At 41.4% G+C, this 23,662-nt stretch overlaps 1 protein-coding gene across 7 annotated transcripts in view; it reads left to right on the top strand.

Annotated features, from left to right (window-relative positions):
* The window catches only part of PLXNB2 (plexin B2), a 257,191-nt gene that overhangs the window by 136,261 nt on the left and 97,268 nt on the right, over positions 1–23,662 (top strand). For all 7 annotated transcript variants that reach the window (XM_068669637.1, XM_068669631.1, XM_068669632.1 and 4 more), the window contains one exon: positions 6,545–6,613. In XM_068669637.1, coding sequence (XP_068525738.1) covers positions 6,612–6,613 — 2 coding nt within the window. In that variant the 5' untranslated portion in view covers positions 6,545–6,611. The remainder of the gene's footprint in view (positions 1–6,544; positions 6,614–23,662) is intronic.

Below are 23,662 nucleotides of genomic sequence, written 5' to 3' on the forward strand. Positions count from 1 at the left end.
CTGTCTTCAGCATGAGAGTGGGGGGTTGCATCAGTAGCCTCTTCCTATGTCAAACCATCTTACAAGAACATGTATGTGCATACAGACACACACGGTAATCGGGAAAGCAATCCTGGCCTTACGGAAACTCTCACATACTTCAGTGACCATAGGATTTCACCTTTGGCCTTTGGATTAGCTCATGTTTTGTAAACTGCTTGGTGATTAACCTTCAGCTAGAATATGAAGTCTGCAGCAAGTGTTTACTTAATAGTTAGAGATTTGATTCCTGCTCCCAGGCAGCCGATATTGCTTGGCATGAGTTATAAATAAAAGATCTGTCTCCAGAATTTTCAGAGAGCCCATTCTGGTCTCCTGACAGATGCAGAGAAAGCAAAGTGCTCAAAGAGAAGACTAATGAGAAAACTGTTGGAAGTCTGTCTGTGGTCATCGTACGGACTGAGAAGGCCATGCTAAGCAGCTAACAAGAGAGTCTTTACTCTCTGTGCATGTTTATGCAGAGTATATCAGAAAAAAAAAAAAAAAAGCATTGATTAGTTTTCTACTAACTTCTAATTAATATTTTTTAAGCCAGAGGCCACAAATTAATAACCAGTTATTCTGTTACATAAAGAGGATATTCACTTTAACATGTTAGATTTCTAACTTGGGCACCCGCGATGCCTCTCAAGCCAACAGAAAGAAAAAGAAGCCCACTTTCCACTGCCTTCTGCAGAGCCTGCCTTTTCCCTTTGGCTGTCTTGAGTGTAGAGAAAATAGCAGATTTAGCAGGTGTAAACATCCTGTACCATGAGATAAGTTGATTCTCATGGGATTCATTTTGCAATGATTTGCCAAACAACATTGAAAAGTCATGGGCATAGACTGTATTGTTTATGATCTTGAATTTATCATCTTAACTCCATGGCATTCAAGTTGCAGATTAAAAACAAAACAAAAACACTCTAAAAGCATGGATATTTCTAATGCATATTGATCTGTCTATCATGTAGAAAGAATCTCATATTCTCTGGCTCATGTACAGTGTTGAGCTTGTCACATAAACTAGCCAGGGGCAGTGTAGGTATGTTTATACTTAACACAACCAGGAGTTCATCAGATATGCAAAGTTTCATTTTCATGATGAAAAAATAGACAGCCATCACTGCATTAAAATCTGCCTCTCCTATTATTTACCAGTAACTAATAGAGTTGACATTACTGCATGATTTTTATATAGCATGTAATGCGTTACTGCATCATAGCATGATTTTTGTGGTATCAGTTTGGGACAGCAATGTTATTTACAACCAAAAAAAAAAGCACAAGTGAGTTACAATGACTATCCCAAATAGGCACCAGTATTTGTTTTATATTACAGCTCACTGTCAGGCATCTTGTTTGTGTCTCATAGCTGTGGATCTTTCTAATGTAGCTTTTTGTGTAAAGGCTTAAAAGCTGTTCCTGTTCTTGGTAGGTGTATTCCTATTTTTGGTATCCTTATTCTTGTAAATTTACCAGGCTTTATATGCCATTTGAAGATGAGGAAGTGAAGTTTAAGAGTCTCTCAAATAGCTTTAGAGAAACCGAGGTTGCTTCTCTGTTGCTTTGCATTGGATGAAATCCTTATGCCAGGCCTCTTGGTGAGAACCGAGGTCTGATGGATCACTGTTAGGTGCTGGCTCTGTACTGGGCAGAGAGGGGGCTTGTTGCCTTATGTGAGCAACAAGGCAGGGTACAGTTTTGCCCAGTGTCAACTGTAAGGTTTGATAAATAACAATTTGAACAGGCTGGAAAAGCGTACCTCACCACTCCTTCACTGATACTTGTTTCAGTTCTCTGTCCTAAAATGTGAAATACTGAACCTCAACCAGTTCAAAGAGCGTGTTCTTGCTATTTGATCTTTGTAGTGAAATACTGTTGAAAGAGCAGGTAGGCTTTCTAGGCTGGTCAGAAGGGACAGCAGAGAAAGTGGCTAGTGCATTTAATTCCGTAGTCAAGAAATCTCTGTGGAAAAGTCTATGAAGAGATAAGGTATTCAGTCACATTAAACTGAAGTGAAGGATGTTCACAAAGGCTAATGGAGTACTAATTCTTGGTTTTCAGTATCAAGTTGTGCTGGTCTTTGTTCTTGTATCTGTAAAACTCAGACTTTGGTCAGAGACTTTTAACTTAAATTTTAAGAACATAAAACTCTATGTGCTTTTTCTTTTTTTCTTTTTCCTTTTTTTTTTTTTTTTCTTCCCTGCAAACTGCAGGAAAAGAAAAATGAAAGGGCTTAGTGAAAGTGGTGGTTCTTTTGAGGTACATCCAGCAATATTAAACACTTCCATCATCATTTTAATATAATGCAAATTTTTGCACAGAGGAGATCAAGGTCTTTTCATAGCACATAAATTTCTGGACAAAAGGATGACTGGAATCCAAAAGGATGACTGGAAACCAAAGCAAAAGAAAGAATTTAAGCAGTATTAGATGTAAGTGTACTAAAGGTAGAGCTATGTCGAGCAGGTTCAAGAAAATGATGATACAAAGCCTGAGGTAGCCAAGTGGAGGAGACAGGAAGGAAGTCAGCGATAAAGCTTTGGAGCTTGTATGTTAGAAGTGAAACCAGTGTCTCTGAGGTCAAAGAGCTGTAAAGGGCAGAAAGGGAATGACCAAGAACAGCTTAACACAGGGAGCTGAAGGTCAGCAAAGATGCAGAGTTGGCCAGGCATTGCAATGTAGCAGTGTGATAGAGAGTTAATTAGAAATGTAAATACACTGTAATGTTTGGGGTCTTATGCTGACATTTAATACCAGCCTAAAATTTTTAATAGTAAATTCTCTGTCCTGTTTCCATATGGACATGATCTTGGTGTTGTAACACAGCATTCCTAGCACCAAAATGTGAGGAACCGTTTTCAAATTTAAGTTCAAAACAGAAATACTGGAAGTGTTATCCTACATGATCAGAACTATCGAGTGCACCATGCTTGTTAGCTAAACAGCCAAATAGAAGTCCTGTGGGTGTGTAAATGCCTGTATGAAAAGTATCTGCTCAATATGTTCCTCAGAGCTGATGCTCGAGGGAGTAAGGCCTGTGTCTGGGAACCGGATAGTACAACTTTCTATCCCTGACCCAGCACGTGCCCTTTTTAACAAACAGACAAAAATATGCCTCAAAGAAATGTGGTTTGTAATCTGTTTTTAGCCCTAGAAGCAAATAAACAAAAACAGCACTTAATACATTTGTACTTTTAACAGCACTGGCTGTGGGCTCAGTAGGACGAGTGCTGCATTTGTTCTTTGCAGCCTTCAGAAGCCACCGTTCCTCCAGCAGCCACAGCACGGGAGCTTCACTCAACATTTAAACACAGCCAATCAACCTGGGCTAACCATCTTTTTGAAATGATGGAACCTAAAGACATTCACCCTACTTGCTGAGACAGAGTTGCATGGTGAGCAAGAGGGCTCTTGCAGGAAAGGGAGTTTGTTTGCAGCTGTGTTGTACAGTCTTAACTGCATGACATGTCCATGGTGTTCATTGTCCTTTTTTCCTAAAGAAGTCTTTTGATTTGAAAGGCAAAAATTATGTCGTGTGAAAAGGTGGAAGCTTTTAAGTGCATTCAGATTGGAATGGGGCAGGATAAGAAATAAATACAGTCTAATGGCAGTCATCTCCATACATGTCCCTCTGTGGGTCATGGAGAAGAGAGGGAATCTCCTCCAAAAAGCAGTTCAGAAAAGCCAGATTCCTCATCCAGAAGGTGACCCATGGCAAGACCCTCTCTCTTGAGCCAGTAGAAAGAAAAGAAGCAAGGTGGGCAAGATGACCTCCAGAGGTCCCTTCCAACCTTAACCATTCTGTGAAGGTCAACCTTGTTAGACTGTGAAGTTAGCTTTTGTGAGTGTCCCCTCATCCCACACTTGCTCCTCCTTCATGCTCCTGGTTGCTATCAGCTTTAAAGAAAAGTTCACTATGTCATCTAAGTACTTTTGACTTTCAGTCAGCCTGCAAGAGCTTGCAGCTCTCAGGGTCTCTGATAGCAAAGTGTATTTTAGTTCCTGTAGTTCAAGCATTTGTTTTTGTCCAGCCAGCTGGCCAAACCCATGCTATGAAAGACGAACTCCTTGCAGCGTGTTCTGTGTAAGACACTGAAAAAGAGCTGTTGTGCTACGAGCAGGAGGTAAAAGGAAAAAACAAAACTAAACAAAACCAGGAAGCCTTGTGGCAGATGGTACAACCGGCGTCCATCTAAACCTAGCCAAAGCAGTGTGTCGTCTGGGAGCGAAGAAACCTGGAAAATCTGATGACTCAGTTTGAATAAGTAGGGAGACAGCGAGTAAGATTTCTGGCTTGTGTCCCAAACCTATTATGAAAAAGGCTATGTTATATAGCGCAGAAATCTGAGTACAGTTTGGTGGCATCCTTCTCTAGCACAGCTAGTTACCAACCGTAGACTAAAATGCCCAGGGTACACATGAGAACTGACACATACAGAATCTGATTGCTCTCTGCCAGTTCCTCGGCTGTGGCTGAACCTGGTTTTCCAATAAATAGAGTTTTGGTATTATTAGCAGGGTACGTGCTCTTATTGTTGGGAGTATCACTGGCTGGACACAACCATCAGAACTCACAGCACCCTATTCCTTTTTCAGACACAGCCGAATTCTCATTTCCAGGCACTTCAGTTGCAAGTGCAAAGATGAGCTGTGAACCAACTGTTCAAGAAATGCCTAAAACACCTCTCAGTAATGCTTGCAAAGGGTTTCTAAAGGAGAGAGATAACACAGACATAGAGAACTCAGCAGGGTGAAATCTTGTTTTCTTGCTTACTACCTCCACTTCCTTCCTTCTCAACTGCTGTTGAGAATATGATCTTTCACACCCCTAGCACTTCCTTTTACTTCTGTATTTCCGTTTCCTTTATGTGTTTAAGTTGCACCAGGTCTGTTTTTTCCTGTGTTAGTAAGACATGGAAAGTAATCTGCCCTTTCCCTTTGTCCTGAAGCCAAGATGCTTGTCTCTCTCATGGGCTGACAACTTTAACTTAGGCCTCACCTCCCATGCTGTCCTTGGGTTTCAGTCTAAGCCCGTTTCTCCTTGTAGGTCATATCATCCAACTGTGGTCTAAATATCACACCCTGCTCTTCTCTGTCTCCATCTTCCCTTCTTTATTAAAAAAGAGAAGTCCTGATCCAGAATGTCCTCTTCACCTTGATACTGTTTGATCTTTACCTCATGTACCTGGTGGAAGATCCTTGCACCATCTCTTCCCGTCTGCCCCCTATCCTTGTTCCAGCCCCTTCCATTTTACATACCCTCCCCAACCTCTCTTCCTATTTTGGATGCTCAGCCTCCCAGGGTGGAAAACACTCCTTCAAGTCACTTCTAATGAAATGCATGAATATTGAAGCTAACAGCACACACCGTGGTTTTGCATCTCATGGTTTTCCTGAGCATCCTTGTGAGTGAGCAGGTTCCTCAGACAGCTTTTCCTCAGGACCTCACATAGTGTTGAGCAATTTGTATTGTCAGGAGCTCTAGGAGGAGATGAATGTACATAGTCCTAAAGAATGTGTTACCACAGCAACTAGATATGGGGAATGCAAACAAGAAATTAAGTCCCATCGAATATTAACGAAGTAAACACGCTTCAGTACTGGGCAGCCTCAGGGCACGTGAAGAGGAAAATGAAAGTCCTGCTGAGCTTTATTTCTTCCCTCCCCAGGGAGCCAGTGTTAGGCAAGTCTCAAAGTCAGCCTCGTCTGGCATGGAGATGAGATGGCTTTGAAGATGAGGTGGTGGATTATGCTGTGTGTTCGGGTCGCTCTCCCCTGGGGACTGCCATTTGATGATCTTTTAGTGCATGTGTTGGCATTTGCCATGAACTGCTTAAGTGGGCATCATGTGCATTACAAAAATGAGCTGATAACTATCAGTATGTAAGAATCAGGTTGGGGCATTCAGCACTCACTACATAGATTGATGGGGATATTTTATTGAGGACAGTTGTCATGTTCATATTCAAGCTGAACAGTCAAGATTAACACTTTCTTAATCACTTTTTGGCATATACAGTAATGTTAAATGATATCAGATGGTATTTTATCCTTCCCTAGAGGGACAGACACTGTTTCTCTTCCATTCTTAAATGTTTGATCGTGGGAGGTGCTGAGAGCTGCCATTGATAAGAGCATGTTCAAGCTCTCGCAAGAAGAGTGCCAAATCATACAATACCCCATCTGTAATGCCAGGCATTCTTGCTGGTAATATATCAGCTGAGCTCTCAGTTCTGTAGTAATTAGTTGTACATCTGTGAGCAACTGTCCCTCTGATTTATTATCTGAGCAGCTACTGAAATACAGAACATTGCCCCATTTAGCCTTGGGATTGGAAGTTATGGTGTGCTAAAATTGTGTTTAAAATGTAATAAAATTGACTATATTATAAACAAATTATAAGTTTATGGAACACTATAGATGATCTTAAATCAATATTTTAAAGTTCATAAATTTAAGGTGATTGAGCATAGCATAATGCATATGGATATAGTTTTAATCACTGCCTTCTTTTATTTAGTGAGAAGATTAAACGCTGTCCTGGAAAATAACTTGATTGTAGTAAAGAAGAAGTAGTGGAAAAGTGAATGTAAGTATTTCACAGCATGTAAATGTCACTTATTTATGTTTGCAAACCAATAATATTGGTGCTTTTATAGATCATGCCAAATTGGCAATCTTATTTACCTAAAATATGACTAAACATCATACTTTTGATATAATGAAAATGCTGGATCTGAATATTGTGCATGTGTGTATGAGGTATAAAACGTCTAATAAGTATTTTTTAATATGGGTCTGTAGTCAGTGCATACCTAAACGTTATTAATGTGGCCACATACAAAATTATTTGCATGCTTATGATCTGCTTGCAGGAAAAATGTCAACATGAAGTTGTCACTAAGTGCCCTTAAAAGGAAAAAAAAAAAAAAAAAAAAACCACCAAAAAAAAAAAAAAAAAAAAAAAAACATAACCCTCTGTATACATACCCAGGGGGATCCTTAAGTTCTGTAACGCAGACATATTTTCCATTTCCAAAAGAATTTAGTCTAACTTGGAATAAAGCAGCCACTGTACGGTATTTTTCTGTGTACTTGCCCCAAAGATGTGAGCTGATAGCAGAAGAAGATTGCACAGTGGATTGGCAATTCAATTTAGAATGAAATACAGCGGCTGCAAGTTCCAGGCTAAGTGCATCATTGCTCACTTGAGGTCACTTTTTCAAACCTGAAGTCAATAGTTCTCTAACAATAAGAGCTTTGGTTCATTTTCTAGACCCTTTTGAAACTGTTACTTTGCTGGTGAATACCCCATTATTTTTCTTAAAGTAATTGCTTTCCCTGGCTGTATTTCATAATAATGTGAACTCCATAACTGTGTGTGTGCATATGTACGTACATATTTGTGTGTGAAGCAGAGGCCTATCTTTGCAAGTCATATCCCAGGAGGCTCTGAGTGGCTCTGGTGTGCAGAGTAGTGATAGTCATAAACTTTAAGCTGCCAGAGATTTGTTCCATTTTTTTCATAATACATTTTTTCCCACGGTCTCACCTTCCATTTCCCAGAGCTTGCCTGATGAGTTTGGAAGCAGTCAGCTAAGTCTTTCCAAATGCTGGATTACATACAGAAGTCATGACTTAGATGTCAAGTAGGATGATGATCCTCTCTTAAAAGTCACAAGCTGGGGCACTTCTAATATTAGGCTATGACTGTTGGTAAACTTGTCTTCTAAAATTACTAACTGAACAAAATAGTACCAAAACAGTGAGCTACTACAGGAAAATAGTGAGATCTGTCTTATAGAGTTGTCTGCTGATATCGGACTTTCCGAAATGAGGGTCCCAAGATTTGACAACATCTTAGCTTAGTGCCTAAGCTAGAGATTTACAGACTAGACTGTGCATTTACTCTCTACATTACTGGTAACTGGCCTAGCTTGAAAGCTGTATAAGATATAAAACTAAACCCTTAAGACCTTCCAGTGTGTATTGAAAAAATCAAAACACACAATCAAAAATACTTTAATTTAGCTTCAGGGTCCTAGAAGCACGTCTCTAGAGTGACCTTGTTATAGCCAGTGGTACTACTTGACCGGTTCCGTGTGTGTGTGATGAGTTTGTCCGTGTAAAAGTTTTCTTAGAGTTACTCTCGTATTATTTTTACCAACTCAATCTTTGACTGTTTCTCCTGGGAAACTTCATTTATCTTCAGTTCCCTCAGAATTATGAAATAAGAAGAATATTGACTTCCTTTATTTGTGTCCTGTTTTTGTTTTTGTTTTATGCTTGTTTAACAGGAGACAGCCATTTCACTATCAGTTGAATTCTAAAACTAACAGCCATGTTAAAATGCCATTTCATATATGTGTGTATATGAAAACAAATAAAATATGTGAAGTGGAGCTGTACTTTAGGAAGTTCAGTGGGGATAGACTATTGATAATGTGATTTCTGTCTGGCCATGAAACTGTCAGAGAAATGAACACATCTGTGTGGTGGGTTGGATACTAGCACTTTGTCCTTGATGTGAAAATGGATAGTCTCTGGTAGATCTTATTTTTCTGATATTTTAATTTTGTGGTTGTGTAGACTGGGTTCCTAAATGAAAACCATCTTTTTGATCTGGCTTTTGCAACTATCAGACATGAAAAGTAAGGATACATCCTTCTAAATATATCTACCGAATAATTTCCAAACATCACTTGGCCTCACGTTGGCTGGGATTTAGGGAGTGACATGAAATTAACAAGTATAGGCAGAGAGAAGAAAATACCTTTTCATATCTGCTTTTGGTCTGGTATCTCAGACATGACTATGGAGACATCCTCATATAAACAGTCACAGAGCCAGCAAGAGGGAATAAAATCACTTCCCAGGCACTGAGAAGAGCAATGGCTCAACCTGCAGAGCCCTCAAACCAGGAGATCCAGCACCTCCTCTTATGGTCATCCTCTTTGATACACAGTGCATCAAGAAAATAAATAAAATGATTATTTTCAGTCAGAATTGGAGATGAAATCTTAAATTTGGGTTTGAAGTACATTAGTTTAGCTTAGGTTTAGTAGGATATCTGGCAGTATTTAGACTTCTGCTGCCCGTAAAGCCAGAAAGTGGAAAAAACTTTCAGAAAACTTCTCTTCCCCGTTCTTTTCCAACAACTTTCCAGACTGTTTTCATAGAGCTGAAAGCCAAAGCTGGGATAGTGGAGGAATCTGAGAAATGTTGGTTTGCTGTGTTTCCTCACCTGGGGAAGAGAAGAGTTTAGATGGGGAGAGTGATTTCTCTGTTTGTTTTTCTTCTTTTTTTAAGTGGTAGGGCAAGGCTGGGAAAAATGTAAGATGGTCTGGAGGAGATGATAAGCTGATAACTGTTCTGCATTATGCTGATGATACATCCTAATAACCTTGAGGCAGTGAATGCAAGTAGAAGGAAAGGGGGGGTGCAAGTTAGGGAGCCAGGAGCAGGCACTGTCAAGTAGAACACAGTGCAAAGGGAAGTGGGGGAAGAACACCCAGCCCTAATTAGATGCCAAAATTAGGTTCTTGCTGTTCATCTTGTAATCTGAGATTCCCAGAATAAGTCTTTAACATAGCATGGGGAGTTTTGTTTCCTGTTCTTAACATTAGTTATGTAAAATGTGTGCACCAGCACCATAAATAGCCTGGTTCAAACACTTTTGAAGGGTGAGGACCATGTCACACCACGTGCTCTCACTAAGCTCTGCTTGCTGGCAGGCAGATTCCTTCTGAAAAGTCTATGGAGATGCTTTTTAGGCGTACTTGTATAGAAAGTAGTTGCTAAAAAGCAATGACCACCTCCAAAATGTCCACCTTAGTTTCAGGATCCAGCTGGGTATTGTAAAACTAATTGTTGTTTATAAGGACTTGGTTCTTATATCATGAACACTATAAATAATTACAGGCAGCCTTTGGATAGCATGGTAAATAAGGCACAGAGTCATACTGGATAATGAGGAGAAAAATAAATATTGAAGAGCTGCTGGTTCATTAAGTAATGTCTGTGTTATGCATGAAATGAGGCAGGGAAACAGTACAAAAAGTCTGATCATAGGGACCATCAGAAACAATTCACATAAGGAATTTCATTTCTAGTATTTTCTTGCTTTTAGAATTTAGCTTTGCAATGTTACAGAAATAATAAGACACTGTTATCAGTATCTTCCTAAGTTCTTCTACTTTCCTAAGTTCCTTTGAGTAGCAAACTTTGAGTGGCAATCAGTCAGGCTGAGCCCCCAGAGTCACCTGTGAGACCTGTCTTTAGATCTGTAGGACTGAAGCTGCTGAAGCGTCGTGTAACATTTGTTCAGTATCTTCCATGCATCGTGAGCACCAGGTGAGGATGAGATGTGCACGTTGCAAAACACTCTGGCAGAAATTTTTCTGTTTTCACCCCAAAACCCAAGTCTCTAATTGGAGTTTGGGGGAAGTAGGCAGGAGTTACATCTATCTTCACGCTTGTGCTTTCTGAGATCTCTTTCAGTACCTGTTGCCTGTCGTTTTTTCTTTCCCTCTGTCATCTTTGTGTTGCCTGGGTGACAAAAAAATGCAGAGGATCAAGGAAAGAGGATCTCCCTGTGCTGCCACCGTGAGTAGCCTGTGACACCAGGTCAGGCTGTAACTACCAGAGGCAGCAATCACAGGGAAGCCCTGTGTAATGATCTCTCTGGGGTGTGCAGAGAGGCCTATTTGGAGACTTATGCTTCTACTTTCCCATATGCTATCAAGCACAATCTTTGAGTTCCCTCTAATACCAGTTCATATTCGCTGGGCTATTTAAAGGGTGAATATCACACCTTTGCTCCTAGGTCTTTGCAACGAGGGCGCCACAGTGGGAGTCCTTCCCTTATTATCGAGCACAGAGAGAATGGGAGAGAGCCAACTCCTCCGGCAGGGCTCTGCTCACCCTGTCTCTGGCAGCAGTGTGCACGGGTGGCATGTGCATCAGAAGCATCACATAGCTTTGGACATGTTTCATGTCACTGACTATGGAGGAAATTGTACTGCAGTTTTGCCTATATGTTGGCACCTTTCTCTCGTGGAGAAATGAGGCCATACTTTACCAGGAGCTGCAGCACTTGAATATCTTCAGCTTCTCATATGAGTGTTTGTGAATTGCCTTGTGAGAAATATTCGTAGGTGAGGTATAAACAGGTGTTTGTTATGGGCAGTTTCCCTTCTCCCTGTGTTCAGTAACATTGGAGCTAAGTCTACAGGTCTGGCTACAAGGCCCACAGGAGAGCAGATTCTTGCAACAAAGTGCAGACAACTGTTCATGTCAGTCTGTCTGTCTCTTGCTTCTCCAAAATAATCTCCTGGGAAATATGTAGAAAACAAACAGTAGATTCTTTACTGTTTTGGGAGAGGGATGGAAACAAATTTAAGTACAAAACACTAGCTTTTGTAAGTGCAAAACAACCCTTTCTTAATTAATATTTGGCGGAGTACTTTACAGATCAAAGTGTCAATATTAGCTAATTCCCATGACACACCTGTCAGGTGAGTAAAAATTATCTCCATTTATAGCCTAAGAAGCTGAAATAATGGCTAGCATCAGCATTTCCACAGTTGCTACCTACTTAATTTATCCAAATAACTAGTCTAATTCTCAGCGCTTCTGCATATTCTTGTTGTTATCCTACCTTATTCTTGGAGCTCCAGCACATTTACACTTCTGAATCTGAATGCGAGTATTTTTGGTACAGACATTTTGGATATAGCAGCTGAACCTGAAACAGATGCGTTTTTAAAACTCAAGCACCTCTCAAAAATCTAGAGCTGGAGGTTTGCTGCACATTGTGGGTTCGCAGGCTGGGCTCGGGCTCCTGCCCTGCCCAGCTTTCATAGGGTAAGGCCAAAGATTGCTTGGTTCCCAGAGGAGCTGCCACCGCCTTGAGGTGTAGCTGGGCTTGGGAGGCTCAGTTTAGGGAAGGTTTTTTCCAGGAGGAGCATTTAGAGACAGAGAGGGTGCTTGAAGTGGAAATAAAAATTGCTTGTGATGGCAGTTAATTTTGTTACGTCCCGCTGTTGCTTCCATTAGAAATGTAGGTTACTTTGTTATTTCTGTCATGGCTCTTTCTCCTTTTGTTACAGCATCAGCAGAGTGGTATAATTGGGCCGGAGGACAAATTTTAGCCATGCTGTTCAGCAACAACCAAAAAGGAGAGGGGATTGTGAATGACTGCTGTGTCCCCTTCAGTATGCAGCGAGCCTTGTTTCCAAGCGTTGTTTTAGCTGGAGCGCTGCTGGTTTTCGAGTGCCTCGCTTTGTCCCTCCCAACAGTTTTTGTAACCTGCTTGGTGTGTCAGTAATACCCTGAATACCCACAAAACTCAGCGGACGGGGTCACTTCGGTCCCGTCTGTTCTCACTCTTGCAGGAGCAGGTGGGAGCGAACAAAACAGCAGCCAAAGGCTTTCCATGGAGGGCTTTGGCACTTCGAGGAGGGGAAGGCCTGGACTACAAAAAAAGGGGGTCTCAGCTGATTGCACAGCCTGGAGCAGGGTCGCACGGCTGAATTAGTGCTGGGAACCGTCCTGCTTTCACATGCAGAGGGCTTGTTTGCCGTCTTGGCCCTGCTCAGAGGGAGAAAGTGCTGCTGCTAATAACAAGGCCCAAACCAGAGGAGGAGCAAGGGATTAAAAGCAGAAAATGATGACTAAACCCTCCCGGCCCCCCTTCCCGGTTTCAGTCCCAACCAAACCACTTTACCTCACCAAAGCCCCGGTGGCTTTTCGTTTATAAATAACCCTGTGTTTGAAATGTTAAAACGTGTAGGCAGGGATTAAAGGGATGTGTGATGCTCCGGCATTAAAACAGCACAGGCGTCTTCAAGGGAATTTTGAAGGAAAATTAAAACATAGTTATTTTTGGCAAGGACTGCTGCATCCTGTGGAGATCAAGAGAAAGACAAAAGCAGTTTACCCGATCCTAGTGAAAAGAGCAGACGAGGTGGAGGTGCTAGGATAGGGCTTCGCATCACTTGTCTGTGCTACTAAATTTTTAGTAATGATATTTTTATTTTTTTAATGATTTTGAAGTTGCAGGGTTATCACAGTCCTTGGAGGGATGCAGTCAGGAGATTCACTGAGAAATTTCTTTTGAAGGTACCTTACCTGTACTTCTCCTCTTGTAAATGCTGGTGAATACAACTGCTTTGCTATCACCCACGTTGTAACAGATTTCTTCCTTCTCATAATCCACCAGCTAAGAGATGCACGGACTCCTGTAACACTACTAAAACACAGCCCATGGGGTTTTATAGAAGAAGCAGGTTCTGGTGCCCCTTTGGGGGACAGGGGAATGAGAATATTGGTTGTGTTCAACAACTGAAATCAAGAATTGTCCCTGTTTGGAAAAAGAAACAGGCTTAGGCAGAGGGAACTGTTGCAAATCAGTTGTCAGCATTGATTCCAGCATTGATTCTGAAGTTTGAATGTCATTTACAGTGTTGTTCTCAGATGCTACATTAGTTTTGTCTCCGTAAACCTCTGATTCTGGGCCAACGTGAGCCCTTTCCTGTGGCTGCTACTGGTGGAGTTGGTGAAATCAGCTTCTTTACCCTCCTTCTTTTTAAATTTAGGTGAGTGAACAGGCAATAAGGACACTGTTTGCTGCTTTTCTTACTGTCAATATTGCTGCCATTGTCTGCTCGCTGGTACAGAGCAAGTACCTCAATGCTGTGCCTGTGGTGACTCTGTAATTGCTAATGCATGAACAATTTTAGGACTCCCCAGTCACTTCAGGTCTAATTAATTTTTGACTCCACTGAGCCGGCAGAACCTGGGAGCAGGGCTCTGAGGAGGGGGTCTCTGTGCTGCTCCCCCCATGCCAGCTGCCCCATGGCTCTCCTCTGCCCTGTGGGCTGTAGCAGTGACCTCTGCCACTCTCAGCTCCATCCATGAGGATTTCAGCCCAGGGCTTTCAGACCAGGCCTTCAAAAGCTCCTTTGAAGCCCTCTTCAACTGATCCCTTGAGTGTGGATCAGGAACACCCTGGCTGCCAGGGGGTTATGGGACTCCCCAGACATACAGTCTGCATACAGAGTACTGGGGGACTTCTCCACCATTCCCACCCATCATCCTGCCACTTGACAACAACAATTGTACAAGCAGTTGTCATGTGTGCTGATATGTTGCTTCACTAAATGGAGACAGTTTGTATTAACATTGTGATTTGTATGGAGTATGCCACCTCTGCTGCTCCTAACCTTTGCTGTTACTTTTGTGGTAGCAAACATGAAAAAACGCCCCGTGTTCGCAGGGTGTTACTTTCTTAATGCTGTTTGTATGAAGCTATTTATAAGGCTGGCTTGTGTGCTTGTTTTGTTTTTCTCCCAGCTTTAATGCACTTAAATGTATTAGTTGAGAAAAACCTCTTTAATAATCCTTAGTTCAATTAACGTTATATTTAATTAAAGGATTTAACAAGGATAAAAGTAAGAATTAAATACTTGTCTGCTTAATTTTTTAGGGCTAAATTCAAGGCAAGCCTCAGCTTTGTTTGTTTCTGTTAATACAATACATGCGAAAAACACATTTAAAAATAGTTGTTCCTTTGGACATGCAGACACTATTCTAGTGGTTTGTTGCTCTAACACTCGATTTGATCAAGCACGTCACCAAGTATGACAAGAAAGAATATTTAGTGTTAGATACTAAATTTCCTAGTGTCAGTCGGTAAGTCAATGATTTAGTAAATAAAAAGAGATTTAGTTATCTTCCAGAGATACACAAAATGCAGTCTTGTTTATCCTTGCTGGTTTTACTTAAAATGACATCAGTTGAATTTGTGACTAGTTAATGAATTGTCTTGAGTTACAGTTCCTGGGAACTTCCGAGTTTGCGAAACATCCTAACTCCAGAGTTTATACGCAGCCAGTATTTTCTTGAAAAAGTGACTGGAATTTTCAAGGCAACTAAAGGGACCTGCCACGCTTTGCTTCACAGCTAGGCCTGTGTGTTCAAAAAGCATGTTATTTTAGTTTGGTCTTTGAACCTGGAGGCAGGATGATGGTACTGGTTGCACTAAGGTGTGCGTAGCTTTGAGAAGTCTGTCTGGTTATTTTTCATATATGAGCACAGAGCTGAGTTTAACTTTATCTCTAAATATATATATACAAATACATTTGCCCCTCCTCTGGACGTGATGACTTAATGAACCGTGGTATCCATTATGGGCATTGTTACAGGGATTTATACTCTTGATACCCTCTTCTTATTTGCCTTTCTGCTGAGATCCTCTGCCTGCATGGATCTGGGGATGGCACAGGGAGTGCTGGGGGCCTCTCACGGAGAACAGAAAGCTGGCTCATGGCTTTGACTTCAGCATCCTCCCCATCAGGTCCACATCCAAACCTCTCCACCATAGGCTACTGCACATTTGGCTCTTTAGGGCATGCATAGTAGGGGAGGGGGAAAGGTCCCAATCCCACTTCTGTCATAACAAGCAAAAGCATACATTAGAACTGTTGTCAGGGATGGTGGAGTGTCATTAGAAAGCCTGAGCTATGTATTTTGTACAGGAGAATCCTAGATGGGCTAGTTTGGTGTGTGCTCTGGTTGCCAGTGCAGGCATTGCTTCCCAATGCCTCACCAGAAGTATCCAGACATGGGGTGACTGCAGAGAGGTCTGCGTGGTCTCAAAGCCAAGAAGATCCTGTTCCAAAGTGCTGGGAGGGCAAGGGGCATGTGCTGAGCAACCCAGGGGTAAACTGATTTGTTGCTTTCCCAGATTTTTTGTACCCTTGGGTGAGCTGAGATCAGGCCATCCATCCATATGTGAATTTTTCAGTTGATTGACTTGAAAGATGTATTGGGTAACATTTGTTTATAGTGGCCCAAGCTGCAGGATATGGATTTTATCTGGTGTATAAATATTTGTGGGGCTACCCTGGGTTTGCTTTGCAGGATGTGTATGTTTCCTTCTTGAGCTGCACCACATGGGAACCTTCTACCTGTTTGCATGATTGCAGATGTTGCCTAAAGGAGCTCTGCACAAAGACGTTAAGTCTCCTAAGGGAGATATATGTGTGCAGAGCTTTTACAGCTGGGGGGCAAGCTATGCTGAGAGAAATGGTTCTTTGAAAATATGTCTTTGAAGTATGTATAAGACCAGGAGGAAAAGAAGTATATGATGTAGACTGGGGATGGAAACCAATAACTAAACAAAGGAAAATGTTCCAATACATTTTGCACAACTGGAGCAAAAATTGAATATACTAACATATTATTGTAAGCAAATGTGGTACCCTGCAAATTGTCATCCTATACCACAGCAGTCATTTATTCTCACGAAAGAAGACTGAGCAGAGATAATATCCTCTCCCTGCAAGCCTGCCTGTTTTCTCTGACAAGGTGAGAGACTGCATTTCTTTTTCCAGCTCTAGGACACCTACTGAAGTTACATTGCTTGAATTGTGTCAGGACGTGTTTACACTGTCACTTCACTGGGTACCCATCCACACTGCTGCTGCACAGGATTATTTGGTTCTCCCGTCTCCCCTGGCTGCTTGTTCTGCCACTTCCATGGGTGGTATAAGCGTGGGTGTAACCAAACCTTAAGTCTGAGCAGAGAGCTGAAAGCCAACCTGACCAGGAGCTGAAAAATGGGAAGTTTCTGCTGGAGCAGCTCTGTGAGTGTGTTCACACCTCCTCTTGCTTTCCAGTACCAGCCCAAAGCAGAGACATTTGCTTCAGAGCAATGCCTACTGCATTTAGATGTAACATAGCTTCTTTCTGGTGATGAAAGAGGTATCCACTGTTCTGCCCAGATGTTCAGCAAAGGATAACGTTTACCCAGGATCTTTCTTTGAATCAAATGTCAGGACAGCCTGGGAAGGGCAGGGCAAGCTGCTTGCTGCCTGATTCACTAGATAAAACTGAAGCTCTGACCTTGTGGGACAGTAGAGGAAAAAGGAGGTGTTCCAAGTGAGATATTAGGCATGCTGTGATCTTCCTCTTGCATCTCCTGAACAGCTGACAGGAGCCTTGCCTGTGACTGCAGTTGCTGAATAACTGGGGAGAGGAAAGGAAAGGGAAGGCGGGGGCAGGTTTGATGTTTTGTGATAGATGACTTTGAGGAGAGCATCTCTGCAACGATGCTTTTCGTTGTGTTCTGCCAACTCCTTTACTGAAGCTGAACTACATTTATTGTCTTTGGCATTTCTAATACATCTAACGTTCTTGGGCAAGGTAAATATCTGACAGCCCTTATGCAGTTAATTCGTCCCCACGCTTTAAAGAGTTGTGGTATCTGTGTAAAATATTGTCATATACGAGTAGTGGGTGGCATAGTGCATGCTGTTACAGTAAGAAAAGCAGAGCTGTTTCAGTATATTCTCCCTGCAGATGCACATTAAACCTTACCACTAGTTTTTTCTCTAGAAGTGGCTGGAATTGCACAAGAGTCTCTCTTATTTCCATTCACCAACCCCATAAAATGCGTAAGCATCTAAGAGACGGAAATTAGTACAAATTGATGTCATAAGTGTAAATTTTATTAAAATTCTTGTCTGTCAGTGTATGAGTGATGCTGATAAATTAGATTACCAAATGATTTTGTTCACGACAACTTTGCTTTCATTATGGGTGAAATATGCAAAATAATATCTAAATAAAGACTAAGTTAAGCTGTTAAATGCTGCTTCCGGGAGTAATCAGACATTTTCTGGCTTGTGCTTTGATTTGAAGGCTGTCTGTCAGCCTTCATCTTTATTCGTGGTAAATAAAACCTCTTCCCTGAAGGGATCAAGGTATGAGAGAGTAAGAACCTTAATATTATGCCTATAGCAATCAGTGATTTTGTAGGGATCTCATTAAAGTTCAAGTTCTTTACCTGCAAGGGAACAGAAATACCAGTATCTGCAGCAAAGACATCAGACACTGTTAAAGGGGATCGAGAATGCTGATGTCCAAAAGCTGTAGCACTCCTCTTCGGGAGTCAACAGCTTGCAAACTCTCGGTAAAAGTAAAAGCATATGGAAAAAAAAAGGGGCCCAAGTGTTCCAGAAGCTGTTTAAAGAAAAGGCAGCCAGCTACAGTCAGTAGAGAGAAATTGGCTCAGCACAGCCTGCCAGCTCAGTGGTGGCATTTATGATGCCTGTGGACAGCAGCAATAAGTAGTGGGTTTTCTTGGAGTAATGCCTTTTGGTTCACCTGCTCACCTGGAGGCTGTGCTGACTTGTGGTAAGAACTGGGCTCCTTACCAGCACCGTTTGGGAGAAAAGAAGCCTAAGATGATAAATTCTGAAGATGATGGTACGATCTCTCCCTCAGTCCTTCCTCCAGCCAGCAGCTATTAGTCGTGTGCTAGTTTGAAAACCAGGCAGGTGACAGTCTGGGGAAGCACAGAGAATTCATTTGATGACTGGATAGCAAAGCAGAACTAATGGAGGGACTAGCGTTAAGAAAGGCACATGTGTGAAGTAAGGTGGTGTGCACCATACATTGGTCATTGATGAATATCCATATAAATGGGTATTCTGTTCATATATAAATGAATATTTCTTCTGCATGACTGTGAGAATGGGAATATACTAAAGAAACCAAACTTTCCAGAACACCTTCCGTGGTGATGACGGTCTGTACGACACACCAGGAGGACACCACACACAAATCCAAGGGCAGAAGGTGAAGTGCTGCCTGCAGTCATGACAGACTCCACACCAGATTTTGAGGAGTGGGGACAGAACAAGGCTGTTAAGTGGTTAGTAGTGTAGCAACCCGTAAGGACTCGGTGCAAGTTGAAGTGGATCTGACTGAAAAGCTCCATGCTCATTCAGGAGGAGGCAGCTTTTCATAATGTGATTATGGATATACATGAAGATCTAATAGATGGTGATGTGGAGAGGCTGATGTCCATTGTAACAGTAATAAGAGGTCCAGGTAGGAACAAAAAGAACACTGCATATTCTGTGAAAAGAAACCACTGCACACAAGTGGCTGAGCATCAACCTATGTGGGATTAACTCAAAGCTCTTTAATGCACAAAAGTGCCTGGCAGTGTCTGATAATAAGCTCTGGCTGAAACATGCTGCCTAATAGCAAAACATTGATTGACTCTCATTTCGTATTATTTCTGGACTGTGGCGTATCTGACGTGGCCCAGATTTTGAGTGACTCCTCTTCCTGGTTTGTTTCTGTGTGAATGGCCACCGTATCACAGCACCTGGCCAGATCGTGCTTTTGTATGCTAGGAGTGAAAGGACCATACAACAGGTTTCTCGACTATATATTGAGATCATACATCACTTGACAGAGTGTTGCTTTCATGTGCAGACAAATCTAATACTCATTTGTTGAGAATACATTAACAGAGTGTAACTGGCATACGAACCAACAGATGACATAAAGCATTTGGTGAGAATTTAAATTGCTCAAATACTTTGGAGTTTTTTCTATTAACTGTTTTCATGGAATAACAAAAAGGAATGTTGACCAAAATCTGACATTTACTTTTTATCTAGTAAATGTTGCTGCTGTACAGTCTTACATTATTAAATACATCTATATCTTTCTAGCTGTTTAGTTATCCATTGTCCTCTGTCGTTACTGCACAAATAAGGATTTTATAGTACACAGGCTGAGAATTTGCTCTGTGCCAAATAGTGATCCACAAGATAAGGCAGGGCTAGAAATTCTTGGCTTTATTCACTAGACTGTCCTGGTTTAGAGTTTGGACTGTGACGACTGTGCTTCTTTCCTCCATACCTCCAAATTCTAAACACATCTATTTTCTGAAAGCTTTTGTATGGAAGTATTTATACAGGTTATCATACATAATTTCCCTGTTGCCTTTGCTTGGGTGTCATTTCTTTGTCCTGCTTTGGTTCCCTCTGAATTTTGAGCGGAGCTCTCTGGGGATCAGCGTGCTGGAGATCGCCATGGCAACCCTCAGAAAAATGCACACCACAGGCTCGAGGCTTCGTGGCTCTTATCCCTGCGAGAGCTCTGATGATCTCTGGACTTCTGGGCTTACCGGGGGAGCTGCAAGAGGAACACAGTAGGCAAATGAGAGCTGCGTGTACCTCGTCTATTAAAAACATTTCCTGTGTAATTTGAGGAACTCTGGATATTGTTCACTGATATACAGCCCTAGCATCCAGCATTTTCATAGCTTACCGCTGAGATTTCCATTTGCAGCCTGTAAACCCTTGTTTTTATTCCACATAATTCTAATATTAGTCTCCTACATCTTAGCTCTCCCCATTTTCACTCAAGACTACTGTGGGAGCCATTGCAAAGGCAAAGACTGTTATCCTGGTAAAAGCTTAAAGATAGTTGGTGATAAAACATGTCATAAAGATTATGATGCAGGCTTTAAAGGAGGTGAATGTTTGTATCCCTGCTGTTCCCAAATCTTTTTCTTTTTTTTTTTTCGTGAAAACATTCAAGGCAGAGTTATTTCATAGACGAGTATTTCATGGCTCTGGTTGTGTGAGCATGGGTTTTCTACAGCAGCAGGAAATAACTGAAGCTGGATAAAAGTGTATTGCCATCTGAGACGAGAAATAGGGGCTCCCGGTTTGTGTGACATCGGAGTTTTGTTTTATAGTACTGAATTAAGAAGTATCGCGTATACCAGTACATGAAGTGTTTTTTCTTGTGTGGTTGTTTGGTTTTGTGTTTCTTTTTAGTGCTATCTCACCCCACCAGACATAACTAGACCAACAGAAGGATGTGGGCTTGTAATGCTCAGAGCAGTGACTAATTCAAGTGTAATCAGCAGCCTCAAATAAGGTGCCTCCACTTCCAGTTCCTGCATGGGTTCCTGCAGAGGTTGGGCTAGACCTTAGAGGTCTTTTCCAGCCTGAATGATTCTGTGATTCTGTGGGGAGTGCTGAGCCCATCAGGGCATGATTCATGAACAACAAGGATGCAAAGCAGAAATGCCCAAAATAGTTAGCAAGGAATGCCAAGGAGAAAAATGTATTTGAACTCTTTCTTTTTAGGGATTTTCCCAGTCTCATTCTTGGATGCATAGAGACACACCAAACTTAGCTTCACAACCTGAACCCTTGAACAATCAGATATCTGGTGTTCTTTAGGATAAAAATGGAGCAAGGCTCATTCTCTCTTGAAATATGTTGGACAAGGTATGTGGCGCTGATGATAGTGCCCTTCCCTTTACATCCATTCTGAAGAAGTGTGGTGTCTGAGTTTATTCTCAGCCTGAGAAAGAATGGGAAAGAAGGAGTAAGAGATGAGATCTGGTTCCTGTTCTGAACATGGGTTAAATGCTCTGCATTAATCACTGGGTAAAATGCACAAGCTGGTCCTGCACCGGGGAGCCCAGATCAATGCCCTAAGAGTCAGGTATCCCTGTCTGTTCCTACATGTAGCACTGTTTCTTGTACAGCACTGGGTGTTCTTTAAACAAGATGATCGAGGAGCCCCCTTTGGCACAAAGACATCTGGTAGCAAAGCATTAGAGAGATGGGTGCAGATGGGTGCACTCAGCAGCCTGAACCTGAGATTCCCAATTCCTAAAAAAGCATTCTAGCTACCGAGTTACTGTACAAACAGTGCAGTGTTATCAGCATGTTCTCCGTCTTCCACTCCCTCCTGCCACAGGTTTGCATTTCTTTCTTAATGGAGGTGGCTCTGGCTTCTGAGTGCAGCGATCCCCACTGCTGTGTTTAAGTGCTCTAAATCCTGGATTGAGCTTCTAGGGGAGATGAATATAATAGTGTTTAGTCTGAGGTTCCCAGACAACCTTGAGCATGGGAAAAAGAGAAGAGCTGCTGAGCCCTGACAAGGGGAAGGTAGTTCAGTTTCTGTAAGATCCAGAATTTGGGGGAATTTGATTGAAAAAAAAAAATACAAAAAAAAAAAAAAAACCACTAATGGTATGCATAGGCAGAAATTTTGAGAACAGCTCTGGTTTGATGAATAAACCTTAGGAATGCTGCTTTCATTTTTTGTAGTTAAAGGGTTTTGAATGGTTTATTTCAACATGCAACCATTAACATGGAATAAATTAGCCAATTTCCTTCCAAGGGCAATTAATTAAACTCATGCATGCCTCTTTGAAAGAAGCTGTAAAATTATAAGTTATGCCACATATTTTAACCCATTTATAGACAGTAAAACTGCAGCAGATTAGGGGGTGTTGAAATGTTCCTGTGAGTGCTGTCCAAAGAATACAGCACTCTGAAAGAGACTCGCAGAAGAGAAGCAAAGTTCAAGGGTTAGTTTAACTTCCTGTTTGTCTCTATTTAAAGTTCATATTTTAAAACCAGGACTGAAAAGCATATTCCTGCAATTCTGAAGGCTCCGATTCCCAAGATTTCATCTAGACAAGACTTTTTAGAACTTAATGTTAAGTATTTATTGGTGGTGGTTCAGTGCAACCACTAGTTACAAATGCAGTTGACAGGAATGTCATAAGTCAAAAAATAGTTTTACCTGAGCCCTTTATTGTTTTTTTTTACTGTAAGTTTAAGACAAAAATGTGAAGGTTATGTGGGTCACCTCTCTGCCAGAATGCATAATGTAAACAGGATAAAATAACTGGGTGTTCGTGGAATCTCAGCATGAGCAAAGTTTTAAGTGCTGACTTCTTACTACAACTTCCAACATCAGCATTAATTGAATCCAGTGTATTTATTTTCCTTTGCCATTATCACTAAAATTAGCTTGTTTACATTTTTGAGCAAGTTAATGGCATACTTAGTGCTTACTTGTACTAGGCAGAAACAAGCCAGCAGAGAAACAACCTGCTTCTTTTACCCCTACAACACAATTACTATGAAATGACTAGAATAGTGGTGAGACAAGTGATGTTCTATGGAAGAGTTTCTTCTAGATCAGGAAGTGAGAGGTTTAGCTCAAAGTGCTTCTGATTCTTCTCCTGTGCTGAGATGCATAACTCTCTTGAGATACGCTATAGTCGATTCTGTCAGTTCCTGAGGGCTCTGCAGGGAAAGAAGGGCAAATTTATCTTGAGAATCTTTCCTAGAAAAATAGCTTTTGGTCTTGATCAGGATTAATACCCAGCATTGTTTGTTACAAGTCTGTTTGTTCCTAAAAATGTAAATGTCTTACTTATCCTTGAGGTTCTTGTACTCATTTGAATGTGTCTCGACTTTGATGTGGAAAAGCAATTTCTGCCATGGCTAAAACGTTATGTGGAAAAATGCATTTTACTACTTACGTAGCTAAAGAATTCTTCAATTTGGCCCCATTTCTCTACCTCAGCCTCATTGTTTCTAATGATGCTTTCACCTGGAAAACCCAGGCCTCGAAGAGAATAATGCAGTAGGTAACACTTTTAATCAGTATAGGAAATATGAAACAGCAGGGAATACATTTCCAACTGTGCAGACAAGGAAGAAAAAGGAAAAAATGTGAAAGCTGTTTTTTCATTTCTTTCTCCTTAGATTGGTCCTACCCATGGGGCTTTTATGGTGCCACAGTTGCATACTTATCAATAATTGTTTCCTAATTCTGCTCCGTTTCTACGCTGAAGTAGTATAAAATGTCAAGCTCCATGCAGCCAGTCAATTTTCAGGATCCCATGTGGACAACAGAAACCAGTGTGCTGTTAGTAATCTCTTAAAAGGATAATTTTCCTCCTGTATCGATGTTTAATTGGATGGAATCTCAAATCTTAATAGTACCT

The sequence above is a fragment of the Anas acuta genome, chromosome 1 (genome assembly GCF_963932015.1).
Source record: "Anas acuta chromosome 1, bAnaAcu1.1, whole genome shotgun sequence".
Lineage (NCBI taxonomy): Eukaryota > Metazoa > Chordata > Aves > Anseriformes > Anatidae > Anas > Anas acuta.